Consider the following 15157-nt stretch of genomic DNA (forward strand, 5'->3'; position numbering starts at 1 on the left):
GAGCTTTATGTCATGTTGGGGCTGGAAACTGGTGGTTCTGGCTGACTTAGTCTGTGTGACAGACAAACAGGGAGTCCAGGTTTGGGGGAGAGGAAAGGGGCGGGCTGGGTTAGCCATTTGGGGATGTGGACTCGGTATCCTGATTGGTCAGTGGTCCCCACTGTCTTGCCCCCTGTCTCCCACAGTGTAGTATTTTCCCATGCACTGGTCTGGAGGGAGGCCAGGCAGTGGAATATAATGGAAGGGAGGTCAAGGGAGCAGCACTCACATACTCAGAGCTCTGAAAGCAAACAGCGGCCTGAGCCCCAGGGGGAGAAGTGTGTTTACCCCTGCTGGAGTGAAGGATCAATTATGTCCCTAAAGCCCACAGAGGCGGGAAGGAAAGAAAGAAAGTAGAAAAGGGCAAGAGAGAAGGAAAGTATGGTGAAAAGAGCAGGAGAGAAGGGTGAGGTCAAGGAATGGGGATGGAAAGAGGGGACTAGAAAGATAGAGATGGACAATAGGACATTTAGGAAGAGCGGAATGGGGTACAGAGGCAAAGAGGAAAGTAAAAGACAAAATAGGACAGAGTGAAAGAGCAAGACAGAGACATAAAGAGAAAACAGGGATGGCAAAAGGTGAACGACTGATATTGGCAAAGATAATATCACAAACCAGACCTACCCAAACACTGCATGACAAGCATGGTTCACACTACAAATTGGCCTGTCAATGTGTGGAATGTAGACTAGGTGTCAGGGGGGCACAAAGAGGCTGACAGGCTGGGGGTGAACAGTGAGAGATGGATGGCTTTATGGGGCAACGCTCTCCTCTGAGTGCATGCCATTAGAGTGCAACGACTGGGTTGAGTTCATTAAGCACCAAAGGGAAGAAAACACACTGAAACAGGGAGGGACTACCACGATTTGTCCCAATAAGAAACACTCATTTTTGTTGTCCCTTTTGAAAGGTTTCACACTAAAAATCTACGATATGACCTAGTGAACACACCCTTGTTGTCCCCAGTAAGGTGAACGAGGGCACATGGGACAGTTTACCTCTCTGATATACTCCTCCTGCTCTTCGCGTAGCGTCAGTTCGATGAATATCTGCTGCAGTTTCTCATTGCAGTAGTTGATGATGAACTGTTCAAAGCTGTTGTCCTGTAGAAAACCCCCAAAGACTCCATTTAGACTCATGTTCTAAATAGGCAACATTTTTACAATTCCAGATGCAAACAGCAGGGTACCACATCGCACCACATTCAGTACATATTGGGGGGAAAACTCAGTAATACACTGACTGCTGTCCTCTCTTGCCTGTCTGACACTGTGAAATGCCCCCCATCTGTCACCACCTGTTGCTATGTTGACATGCAGCCTTTCAATAAGCTTTCGGGTCACTCCCGGGTCCTGTTCTCCCCCTGCGGCTCCCTTGTTGGATACCACTAGGGTAATGCCAAAAAAGACCAAAATTCCTTGATCCCCATTCCTTCACTGTTATGTCATGCTAACAAAGAATAGGTCTCTTTTCAAACAGACAGACTACTGTGGGAACAGACTATACATTTGTGGCAATGCTAGTTACAGTACCATACAGCCAGGACAATGAGGGCATAAAACTTTCTTTGACTGGCATTCCTCCTTATTGCTTTACAACCCCTCTTGAACAAACCCAACGAGTCTTTGGACAAATAGCTGCCTGATTGTAAAGTCCTATCTGTGTTTCTTATCATGGATGCATGTTAACCAATCCTGGCAAAGCTTCAGTGTTTATCAGTAGCTTATTTCAAAGGTGTCGAACAAAGACAGTGAACAGGCATAAAATATAAAAGATTAACCATTTAAAATATCTACATTCTCTAAATTATCCCCCTTTCTTATCAGTTAAGAAGACCAGTTAAGTTTCCAGTCATGACTCTTGGCTAACAGCAGCAGCTTTGGGTTAGGTAACAATATCACTCCATTTGCTTAGGTTACTGAGGGTTAGAACAGCATAACTACTGGGCATGAAGAACGTGCTGGTGACCTCTGGTCAGGAAGAGAAGGACCCAGATGGCAACAGAAGGAGGATGTTCATACATAACCTGGTCCCATATCTGTTTGCATTGCCTTGCCAACCATTACGGTTATTGTCATACAGAACATTTGGCTTGATGAGGACCATAGGAGTTGGCAAGGCAGCACTAACAGATCTGGAAAAAGGCTAATTCATACACTCTTCAGAATAGCTCTACTATTGTATGCTCTCCTTCCCTTAAGAGAGACACCAGTACTCCTTCATATCCCCCCCAAAAACACAAGGGAAGTCCTGTTACAGATAGGATCTGAATTAAGACTAGGATTAAGGGCTGAGCTAGATCACAGCATGCACACTGCACTCAGCACGCCCTCGGCAGGTGTACTTACGCCATCCTGTCGGCCCAGACAACAACATTCAGGAGAGAGGAATGAAACGACTTCACAATGAGTGGGGAACAGTCAGGAATATTAGGAACATGCACCTTAGAGATCAATTTAAAGAGGAACTGTGGAAGTTAAGATGCTAGTTGTTCATGTCAAATGTATCATCTCACAAAACCACACAAATTCCTTGTTTTAGGCAAACAATACGCTTCCGCTCATGGATGATGGGAGGTCATTTCTGGACATATTTCTGTCCATTTAGGCGACCCCTTTCACTAAATGTGTCCAATTACTCTTACCTCGAAGATTTCAAAACCATAGATGTCCAGGACGCCCATCACCTTGTGGCGTGTTTTTGCTTGAGCCTGAGAGAAGAAATAAAGGGAAAGAGAAAGTATAAGATACACATAAAATTATAGTCCTGTCTTAATGACAATCATTTCATCTAGTTTGGAAGGGCTTATATCTTCATAGTCAATGGCTTGTAGAATAATAGTGGACAAACCTGGCTGATATTCTGTCATGAGTGAGAAAAGAGAGAGGCCCTACCTTGATGCTTTCATTGATCCTGGTGACCAGCCAGCTGAACAGACGGCTGTAGAGGTTTTTGGCCAGGGCATCACGGGCATAGTAGGCCTAGCAAATCACAAATGAAGGCTCAGTATATAGATTTCAGTGCTCTCATACACAGAGAAAGATAGCTGTAGTAAATCTCTCTGACAAATGCTTGTAGTAGTGTAGCATTCACCAGTCAACTGGGACAGGGCCCATGGAGCTCCGATAAATAAGTCTTTACGGACGTAAAAGTGGCATCAATCAGTCAAGCTATAATTCCAGCTGTAGAATGTTTCTCATTCCAACCATCCACAACAGAACAGGCAGGCGTGTCCTAGAGTGGGCAAAATAATATCCCTATAGTTACTAAAGGCTCATTCTCTGGCACACAGCCACACTGGAGTAGAGAGAGGCGGTCATTCCTCATGCAAACCACACACGTAGAGTGCAATCAGAAAGTATACAGACCCCTTGACTTTTTCCACATTTTGTTACGTAAGTCTTAATCTAAAATTCATTAAATGTTTTTCTGCTCATCAATCTACATACAATACCCCATAATGACAAAGCGAAAACAGGTTTAGACATTTTTGCAAATGTATTAAAAATAAAAAACAGAAATAACTTATTTACATAAGTATTCAGACACTATGCTATGAGACTCGAAATTGAGCTCAGGTGCTTCCTGTTTCCATTGATCATCCTTGAGCTGTTTCTACAACTTGATAGGAGTCCACCTGTGGTAAATTAAATTGATTGGACATGATTTGGAAAGGCACACACCTGTCTATACAAAGTCCCACAGTTGACAGTGTATATCAGAGTAAAAACCAAGCCATGAGGTCAAAGGAATTGTCCGTATAACTCCGAGACAGGATTGTGTCGAGGCACAGATCTGGGGAAGGGTACAAAAACAAATTCTGCAGCATTGAAGGTCCCCAAGAACACAGTGGCCTCCATCATTCTTAAATGGAAGAGGTTTGGAACCACCAAGACTCTTCCTAGAGCTGGCCAAACTGAGCATTCGGGGTAGAAGGGCCTTGGTCAGGGCTGATTCTCTGGCCTGATGAAATAAAGATTGAACTCTTTGGCCTGAATGCCAAGCATCACATCTGGAAAAAACCTGGCACCATCCCTATAGTGAAGCATTTTGGTGGCAGCATCATGCTGTGGGGAGGTTTTTCAGCGGCAGGGACTGGGAGACTAGTCAGGATCAAGGCAAAGATGAACAGAGCAAAGTAGAGAGAGATCCTTGATGAAAATCTGCTCCAGAGTGCTCAGACTGGGGCGAAGCTTCACCTTCCAACAGGACGACGACCCTAAGCACACACCCAAGACAATGCAGCAGTGGCTTCGGGACAAGTCTCTGAATGTCCTTGAGTGGCCCAGCCAGAGCCCAACTTGAACCCGATTGAACATCTCTGGAGAGACCTGAAAATAGTGACACTCCCTATCCAACTTGACAGAGCTTGTGAGGATCTGCAGAGAAGGGTAGATACTCCCTAAATACAGGTGTGCCAAGCTTGTAGCGTCATACCAAAGAAGACTTGAGGCTGTAATTGCTGCCATAGGTGCTTCAACAAAGTACTGAGTAAAGGGTCTGAATACTTATGTAAAGTGATTTCAGTTTTGAATTTTTTATAATTTAACAAAAAAATAGTTTTTTGCTTTGTCATTATGGGGTATTGTGTGTAGATTCACGAGGGGGGAAAAAACTATGTAATCCATTTTAAAATGAGGCTGTAACATAACAAAATACAGAAAAAGTCAAGGGGTATGAATACTTTCCACACACACACACGCGCGAAGAGTTGAACTGTGACAGGACCAGGCATAACCTCCCTGACAAACAAACACTTCTAGGAGCTGATGTTTGGACTGGTGATGATGTGCTATGGATAATGTGGTGATCCTTAGTTTTATAGTGCCTCTAGAGCTACAACCAATGTGCTTTGATTTATTGTCTCCGTCTGGCCTTTTTATACCCTTCTGTTTATGCTACCTGGTCAGATATTTGTTAAGATAAGTTCTGATTGACTGTAGAGAGCAGCACCAGGGGGTAGTGCTCTTCCTCAAGGAAACAGGTCTGTTTGTGCAGCCTTGTCAACTCCTATGGTCATTGTCAAAGCAAAGAGTATAGAAGTTGGCAACACAGCACAAACAGATCTGGAACCAGGCTACCAGATATCTGCCAACAATGTTTAAATCACTTTTCAGGAGACATGAAGCTCATCCCTTCGTTCTACCTTCCTTCATAAGCTGTGTTTGTAGAGCACAGAGAGAGGACTAGGGCGAGGACTAGCCTCTATGACTTTCTTCTTTTCATCTCCAACTGGATGTTGCCTGAAGTCACAGACCTCCAGGTTTGAGAGAGACTAACTTATATCCCTCTCATCTAAAACATGAATGTGCCTGCTGCCTGAACTCACTAACCTCCACAATGTGACCTACTCCCGCATTTCCAGGGGAGAAGTCACCAACCCCTCTTCTATTATGGCTTCTATTATGGATATGTTTCCATGTACAATAGGTGGAGACGGGATGGGGGGCTTAGCTAGCTGCTAGAGAACTAAGTCAGAGGGAATTCATCTTCTCCTTCCTCATCCATCCACAACTGGAGTGTGAAACATCCCCTAAGACTTGCACTGTCAGTGCTATCATGAAAGGAAGTGTGTTGCAATACAATGATGACAGGATCTTTTGGTTGTCCTGTGCGGCTCAGTTGGTAAGGGCATGGTGCTAGCAACGTCAAGGTCATGGGTTCAAGTCCCATAGGGATCACATACACATACTAAAATGCATGCACTGCCACTCACTGTAAGTTGATAAAAGTGGCATATATTATTATATTATATAAACACTCATATTTAAATTGATTATGTAAATACAGTATTGTGTTGCTATATAGGCTTTGGCGGTATCCAGATTGTCATACCGACCTTGTGTCATCTAAATGCTAACGAGCAGATTGGGAACATTTTATACAGTCTCTGACCTAAACTATACACAGGACAGACATCCCAGCTCAAAGTTTCACAAGTAACTCAAAAATGCTACTCACAATTTGCTGCAGGCACAAAACAAATATTAGACAGAAAGGCTCTTAATCCAGGACGGGATTCTCTGCTGTTACCAAGTGAAGCTAACCACTTAGCTAGATAGCTACTAAATTAGCAAACCAAACACACAACTGCAGAGCATTTAGCACATTTTAGACAGTTAACTTAATAGTTATATAAGATCTAGCTGGCAAACATTTAGCTGTGAATCACATACTGTAACTAGATCACCTGGGGCGTGCTGCACAACAGTGAGAGACTCACAAGGCTCCGGTCTCTCGCTGCTGTGTGCTTGTAAACAAACACCAAGTGACTGGGGACTGCCGGTAAGATTCATAATGATATGTGACAGGTGAAATGAAGAAGGCGATCTTCTTTATCTCCTAACATATTGCACAAGTCGACTGCAGGTATTTACTTAAAAAATAGCTACAAATATTTAAATGTATAAAAAAAAAAAAACATAAGAAATATTTTCAATGGTATTGAAAAACCATCCCATGGCCATTTCCAAATACCCCGGTATACAGTATACCGCCCAAGCCTATTGCTATACAGTGATGACAGAGTGTTGTTCTTCTCACCTGGGCCACGTTGAGTGTGGTAGACATCTTCTCCATCTTGGCTTCCACGGTGCGGTAGCTGAAAGCCCTCTCCAGCACAGACTGCTCAATCCCCAACAGCTCACACATCTCCTTCAGGTCTGGAAGATAGAGCAGAGGAAAGACACATTCACTAAGAGAACAGACAAACACTCAATCATAGAGATGTGTATACAGGCCTAGGGCAAAGAAACAAATAGGCAATGACTAGATGAAATCTATCAATAAAATACATTTATCCCCTTCAGGGATGATGGAATCCATATAAACGTTAAGCTCTACCAACAATGCCACATGACGTCAGTATCAGGGTTCCAGTGGGTAGCCATAAGGGCATTAGCTAAACCCTTTCCATAAAGAGATGAGGTAATCTACTCTCTCTATTCTCAGAGGATCTCCTTTAGGATCAGTGTTGTGTCTCCTGGCCAGGAATTCCCAAAGCAGCCGGACAGAGTAGTGTTTAAGAGGAGTTACTGAAGCACATTAGCCTTAATGTCCTGAGGTATTTACATGTCAATTGTCTCAGTAAATGGTCTTCTGTAAGAGTGGTGTTGTTGACTCATTTATTTGTGTACCGTGACAGTCCATACAGCTGTCAAATGGTCACAAGGGGAAATGCCATTAATAAGCTGGTGTAATTTTAAAAAGAAGATGTGTGGATTTTATGATTCACACCACAGACCATGTGGAGTTCCACTTTAGTGTGACATGTAGAAAAGTTGTGTTTGCAAAGAAAGAAAGCAAAGTTGTGCCATGGCTGGGTTACTAAGACATGCTAAATATTATGTTTGCTTAATAGGGGATAGCTGTTATCAATAGGCCTATTGTACTTACAATCATAAAATATAGCATACTGTTGTTAGTAAGTCATGATATGAATTAATCATTAACCAGTAGGGGGCAGTACAAGAACAAACATATAGGCTACTGTTGATAGAACTTAAAGCCATGGCTTGTGGTGGAGGGACTGACTATTGGTCAGTGGTGATAATCTAACCGATAAATTATAGTGTGCTTATCTTATCTATCCTTCAATTGACAAGAAAATGAATAACCAAAACAATATTTTCTATAGCCACAATACAGGATTTTTACATTTTCAAGATGCAAGGGAAATGCAGGCATCCACAAGTGGGCACAAAAGTTACTTAAAAAAGTGAGATGTGTGTCCATGTGTACTGTAACAGGAAATTCTGTCCCACAGTAAAGCTGCTGGTTGTCCAGTCCGACTATGGTCTCACCATTCTTGTCCTTGACCCTGCTCTCGTCAAATCCGTTGATTCTGGACTCTGGTTTGAACTCAATGTTCCCCAGTTTGAGGACGGCAGCCACCAGCTCCAGAACCGACTGCACCTCAGCCTCCATGAAGCCCACAATCTGCATGGCATTCTGGGATGGCACAGGGGGAGAGAGAGCCAATCAGACATTCAGCATGTTTGAGAGGATCAGTTGGAGCAACGAAAGGTGTAGAATAACTAATCTTGATCTGTTAATGAGTAGTTATTTGCAGGGTTCTACACTAACTTTTACCACCGACTTTTTCAGTTGGTTGCACCAGCACAATTTGGTCACACCAATATTTGTATATATTTTTTGAATAATTGATAATGGCCTGGCCTGTGTCCCATAATGTGCCTATATTCCATACAGAACCAGGCTAATAATGACTAGCCATCTTTTAAATTAGCATGCCCTTGTGTTCTTACATTGATTTAGATAAATTTACTGTAACAGCAAAGAAAATACTTAATTTTATCCATGAGTTCATCTGACTCTGGGGAAGTAGATAAAGGGCCTAATTGCCAAAATCCCTAAGTATCCCTTTAAAGTGTAGTGAGTTTGTTGCCGTATTGGACCGCTGTATGTTTGACACCCTTGCTCTAGAGAATTTCACAGAAAATAACACCTGGCACTTTGATATCTGCAATAAAAAAAAATGTTGCACTATTTTATGTCTCTGTGTGCAGTTTGAAGGGAGTTGTTAACTAGTGCTAGCGCAGTTGCTACTGTAACTAGCGTTAGCGTAATGACTGGAAATCTATGGGTATCTGCTAGGGAAGTAGATAAAGGGCCTCATTCCAAAATCCCGAAGAATCCTTTTCAAATCACTAAAAACAAATCGAAACTGTGTAGAAATGATAACGGACATATATTCATACAGTATCTTGACTGTCCAGCTCGCTAATAATCACTGGACAGTATGGGAGCATAGAAAATTCCAGAAATCGATGGATAGAGCAAATTTTGACAGCAAAGAAATAACATTTCAGTGTGGCCCTACGGACCTTATTGAATACTGAATGTGCCCCCTCCCGGGAAAGATTTGTTCAAAACCACTCCCCCATTTTTTCACTCAAAATCACAAGATTTATACAGATATTGGCTAGACAAATTTAGTAACTTTTTCAAACACTTAATTGTAATTTAAGGACCTAAAGTACCAGTCAAAAGTTAACACACCTACTCATACAAGGGTTTTTATTTATTTTTACTAGTTTCTACATTGTAGAATAATAGTGAAGACATCAAAACTATGAAATAACACATACGGAATCATGTAGTAACCAAAAAAGTGTTAACCTGTTGGGGTTAGGGGGCAGTATTTTCAAGGCCGGATAAAAAACATACCCGATTTAAACTGGTTACTACTCTTGCCCAGAAACGAGAATATGCATATAATTAGTAGATCTGGATAGAAAACACTAAAGTTTCTAAAACTGTTTGAATGGTGTCTGTGAGTATAACAGAACTCATATGGCAGGCCAAAACCTGAGAAGATTCCATACAGGAAGTGCCCTGTCTGACAATTTGTTGTCCTTTGTTGCATCTCTATCGAAAATACAGCATCTGTGCTGTAACGTGACACTTTAAGGCCTCCATTGGCTCTCTAAAGCCGCCAGAAAGTGGAATGGGGTGTCTGCTGTCTCTGGGCAAAGTACAGCAGCTCTGTTTGTGAGTGGTCAGCCTGGGGACAGTGAGACTGAGATGCGCGGTCACAATACTTTTTTTCTTTCAGCCTTTGAATGAATACAATGTTGCCCGGTTGGAATATTATTGCTATTGTACAAGAAAAATAGCATTCAAATTGATTTTAAACTTCTAAGTACGGTAATGGAATATTTGAAATTCTTTGTCACGAAATGCGCTCGCACGTTACCCTTCGGATAGTGACCGGAACGCACGAACAAAACGGAGGTATTTGGATACAACTATGGATTATTTGGAACCAAAACAACATTTGTTGTTGAAGTAGAAGTCCTGGGAGTGCATTCTGACGAAGAACAGCAAAGGTAATCCAATTTTTCTAATTGTAATTCTGAGTTTAGTGAGCCCCAAACTTGGTGGATGTCAAATTAGCTAGCCTGTGATGGCCGAGCTATGTACTCAGAATATTGCAAAATGTGCTTTCGCCGAAAAGCTATTTTAAAATCTGACATAGCGATTGCATAAAGGAGTTCTGTATCTATAATTCTTAAAATAATTATGTATTTTGTATAATTGAGTAAATTCACCGGAAGTTTTCGGTGGGTATGCTAGTTCTGAACATCACATGCTAATGTAAAAGCAGTTTTTTGATATAAATATGAACTTGATTAAACAAAACATGCATGTATTGTATAACATAATGTCCTAGGAGTGTCACCTGATGAAGATCAAAGGTTAGTGCTGCATTTAGCTGTGGTTTTGGTTTTTGTGACATATATGCTTGCTTTGAAAATGGCTGTGTGATTATTTTTGGCAGGGTACTCTCCTGACATAATCTAATGTTTTGCTTTCGCTGTAAAGCCTTTTTGAAATCGGACAACATGGTTAGATTAACGAGAGTCTTGTCTTTAAAATGGTGTAAAATAGTCATATGTTTGAGAAATTGAAGTTATAGCATTTCTGAGGTATTTGTATTTCGTGCCACGCGATTCCACTGGCTATTGACTACGGTGGGACGTCCATAGAAGTTAAACAAATCAAAATATATTTTAGATTTTAGATTCTTCAAAGTAGCCACCCTTTGCCTTGATGACAGCTTTGCACACTCTTTGCATTCTTTCAACCAGCTTCATTAGGTAGCCACCTGGAATGCATTTCAATTAACAGGTGTGCCTTGTTAAAAGTTACTTTGTGGAATTTATTTCCTTCTTAATGCATTTGAGCCAATCAGTTGTGTTGTGACAAGGTAAGGGTGGTATACAGAAGAAAACCCTATTTTGTAAAATTCCAAGTCCATATTATGGCAAGAACAGCTCAAATAAGCAAAGAGAAACGACAGTCCATCATTACTTTGAGACATGCAGGTCAGTCAATATGGAAAACTTTGAACGTTTCTTCAAATGCAGTCGCAAAGTTCATTAGAGTTAACTGCACCTCAGATTGCAGCCCAAATAAATGCTTCAGAGTTCAAGTAACAGACACATCTCAACATCAACTGTTCAGATGAGACTGCGTGAATCAGGCCTTCATGGTCGAATTGCTGCAAAGCAATCACTACTGAAACGACACCAATAAGAAGATGAGACTTCTTGGGCCAAGAAACACGAGCAATGGACATTAGACCAGTGGAAATCTGTCCTTTGGTCTGAGGAGTCCAAAATATGCCATTTTTGGTTCCAACCGCCATGTCTTTGTGAGACACAGAGTACTTCAACGGATGATCTACACATATGTGTGGTTCCCACCGTGAAGCATGGGGGAGATGGTGCTTTGCTGGTGACACTGTCTGTGATTTATTTAGAATTCAAGGCACACTTCACCAGCATGGCTACCACAGCATTCTGCAGTGATACGCCATCCCATCTGGTTTGCGCTTAGTGGGACTATCATTTGTTTTTCAACAGGACAATGACCCAACACACCTCCAGGCTGTGTAAGTGCTATTTGACCAAGGAGGAGAGAGATGGAGTGCACATCAGATGACCTGGACTCCACAATCACCAGACCTCAACCCAATTGAGATGGTTTGGGATGAGTTGGACCTCAGAGTGAAGGAAAAGCAGCCAACAAGTGCTCAGCATATGTGGGAACTCCTTCAAGACTGTTGGAAAAGCATTCCAGGTGAAGCTGATTGAGAGAATGCCAAGAGTGTGCAAAGCTGTCATCAAGACAAAGGGTGGCACTTTGAAGACTCTCAAATATAAAATATATTTTGATTTGTTTAACACTTTTTTTGTTACTACATGATTCCATATGTGTTATTTCATTGTTGTGATGTCGTCACTATTATTCTACAATGTAGAAAATAGTAAAAATAAATAAAAACCCTTGAATGAGTAGGTGTACAAACTTGACTGGTACTGTACATTTTAAATTGAATTGTTGTAATAGCACATAGAAAAAAATTCCCCCAAAATACTTGAAAAAAAAGTATATATTAATATTAAGAAAATCACTTTTTTATAGGCCTACACAATGGCATTATGCATTCACATTACGTGATTATGTGTCGAGCGAGTGATTGATCATCGACATAATGAATGAACAGCTTCGGGAATTAACTGATGGGGATGATCGACTGGCCCGGAGGGTTTCTAAAACCTCCCCTGTAGGTCGAGCCCTTAAACACACAGACAGGGGCATTCCCGTGCTGTTGTTGCCTCTTCAGTAAGTTAGTTGATTTTTGGTCAATTGCACATTACTGTTTGAATAAATCATGATGATACAAAAAAAGCTAATTGTAACCAACAACTAAAGTGACCAGGTAAAAAGAATTTGCTGGCACACTTGTAAAACGCCAAGTAAAACGTGTGTCTCACCCTGACGGTCCTGAAGCTTGCTGCATCATCCAGCCCATTGACGTTGGCTGAATCCAGACTCAGGTAGTTGTATTTACTGAAATCTCTGTCCAACTTCAGCTTCACTGTGTGCCAGAAAGACAAACACACATGGCTTTAGCATGGTCCATATTGACTAAAGTGCTATACACTTTAGAGCAGCAGTTCTCACACACACACACACACACACACACACACACACACACACAAGTTTCAAATGGCCCTTTAAAGGCTTGTATCAGGTATCAAGGGAAGTCACAGTATTTTGTATTGGATTACAGGTTACATTAAGTGCAGATAAATCAAGTCTTTTGATGTTTGTCCACCATTGAATCAAAGACCATTATATTGTTCTCCTTCATCAAGACTGCCAAACAGTGGCTGAGCTCCAGCTGAGAACAAATGAACCACACTGGTTTCATAGTCTTTGTTCTCTGTAGTTAAACACAGGCTCATGTTTAAGTATTAGTCACGTGTTTCTTTAGAATAACTAAGACATTTTTGTGGTTAGATAACTCAGTGACATTTTATTTGACGCCATGTGTAATAACTCTGTCATGACATACCTTATAAACATTTGTGACCGTTTCTGAGATGGTATGACTCATAATGAAGCTTCATGACATGTTAATAATATTGTCATGAAGGTATTACCGATAACTGTGTGTGTATAACTCACTCAGGGTGTCATCCGAGGCTCCAGAAAGAAGCTGGTAGAAGATGTGGAAGTTTCTCTCTCCTCTCGGCTGCTTGCAAACCCTGGACTTCTCCAGTAGATCTGAGGATAACAATACATAAAGGACATAATTAAGACATGGATGTTAAAAACAGGCATTATACTGAATTACCTGCTAGAACAATTCAACAATCGGTAAGGTAGGAAAAGGAAATGTAAACCGAGATTTAACAAGGTATTATTATTACTCTACCATGAGTTTACCACACATGGTAGAGGTAAGGCAGGACATATACTGTAAAAGAAGATTTAATTTAATGAGCTAAGAACACGACTGATCTTTTAAGTCTACACATGGTCAGTGTCCAGACCCCATCCGTAGAGCTCTGATCTCCCTGTTATAGCCAAATATTAGTGTTTCCAAGGTGACAGAGCCACGGTTATGTAGGCGTCTCATTGTTCATTGTGTAGAAGTAGAGCCTCCGAGCCGGCAGGCACAGGAAGACTCAAAGGAGGAAACCATATGAAGGGATCAAAAGTCAAGTCAGCTCCTTCTCCTTAACTACAACACCTAGACTGAAAATGATGTACTCTGTTACATATTACATTTCAATGGTTTAAGTGGTTCACATAGCTCTATTTACTATAAGTTGTTCAGGAAAGTAAGATAAGTTCTTCTCTATGCCTGGCTCAATTCTGTTCTGTTGAATATAGAGCCCAGGGACCTGAGTTGGAGTTGCTAGCTACCCGGTCAGCTGAGTTATCCTCTCAGTGGGGGTATTAACCGCTTGGAGAGTCAGGGACCACTTCATAATGCATTTACACTTTCTCTGGCACAGCACTTAATTCCACTGGCCCACTACAGAGAAACGGGTAGTCAATAGACTGCCAGCCATGCTTCACCGCCACATGGTAGTCACTGTGTGTGTGTGTGTGTGTTCATCACTAACTGATTCTCTGAGTTTTTAAACACGTGTCTGTCAGCTCATCAATAATGTAGCATCTCTTTAGAGCGCGACAAACGAGCAGCTCAGAGTGATGCACTGCCTCTGAAATGTAATCAAAATGGAGCGTGACAGCATGGATTCTCACCCTTCTCTTTTCTAATACAGAGTACATAAAATACTAGACTTGCAATGTGAGACTATTCTCTGGCTTTTTCTCTGTCATAAACAATGTCACTGTCTCCCATTGTGGCTCCCTTAGCCTGTACTCTACTCTGAGATTCACATGTAACTGCATGCAAGCATCCTCTTGACCAGACAAACTCACAACAGTGAGTTCCAACAGAAAATAAGATGCAGGAAACAGGAAATGTGGCTCAAGAATGTTCTGAACATTCAGTCTACCCCCCAAGGGGCTCTTCTCTCTGTCATGACCTTTAACCTTTTGTACACTAGAAGAGTTCAGCTCTGTTATTGCTTTTTACTACTAAGGATTTTTCATGCCTGCTGTAAAGCATTTGTAAAATGTTGAATGCTATTTAGCTATATGCAGCAAGCAGGCTGCATCCAGGAAATGGTTCCTAGATTGATAAACATACATTAAAGGAGAAATGTCAGACACGCTATATACTGAAAAGTAAGAACGGAAGTCCATATCCTGTCTTGTCGTTTAGACTAGGATTTAACAAGCACCAAAGGATTGTGCGCCTGGGTATTGATATCTTCTTCCTAGCATGTTACCATTATCTAAGTCAATTGAACTTTACCTTCTTATACAAAATGGGTAATGAACAAGGCACAATCACATACAATAACAATTATCAGATTATCAAAGCAGACAAAATTCTACACATAGTTTGACACATTATTCCATACAAAACTAGTGAGCATGGGCTGTAGTGTCCTAAAACCTTTGACTGTGGCCTAACCCTAGCTGCTCCACCATGCCCTAGAGCAGTGGTTCTCGAACCTCACCTGGGGACCCACAACCATTCCATGTATTTGATCTATTCCAGTGCTAGCACATCCTGATTCGAATTGACAACTAATTATCAAGCCCTTGACTAGGTGAATCAGGTGAGCTAGTTGAGGGCTACAAAAAAATTGTGAAACGTCAGGGGGTGCCGAGGAGAGGTTTGTGAACCACTCCCCTAGAGGTGTTCCTCTTTAATCCC

General features: G+C 41.5%; 1 protein-coding gene across 6 annotated transcripts in view; it reads right to left on the reverse strand.

Annotated features, from left to right (window-relative positions):
• LOC106586439 (unconventional myosin-Ib) overlaps nt 1-15157 on the reverse strand; it is a 142835-nt gene that overhangs the window by 29981 nt on the left and 97697 nt on the right. For all 6 annotated transcript variants that reach the window (XM_082969041.1, XM_045707708.2, XM_082969042.1 and 3 more), the window contains 7 exons: nt 13042-13140; nt 12345-12448; nt 7842-7989; nt 6583-6701; nt 2934-3020; nt 2684-2749; nt 1038-1142 (listed from right to left, as the gene is read on the reverse strand). In XM_082969041.1, the coding sequence (XP_082825167.1) occupies nt 1038-1142; nt 2684-2749; nt 2934-3020; nt 6583-6701; nt 7842-7989; nt 12345-12448; nt 13042-13140 (728 nt within the window). The remainder of the gene's footprint in view (nt 1-1037; nt 1143-2683; nt 2750-2933; nt 3021-6582; nt 6702-7841; nt 7990-12344; nt 12449-13041; nt 13141-15157) is intronic.

Source organism: Salmo salar, chromosome 25 (assembly GCF_965601325.2).
Source record: "Salmo salar chromosome 25, fSalSal1, whole genome shotgun sequence".
In the NCBI taxonomy this organism is placed as follows: domain Eukaryota; kingdom Metazoa; phylum Chordata; class Actinopteri; order Salmoniformes; family Salmonidae; genus Salmo; species Salmo salar.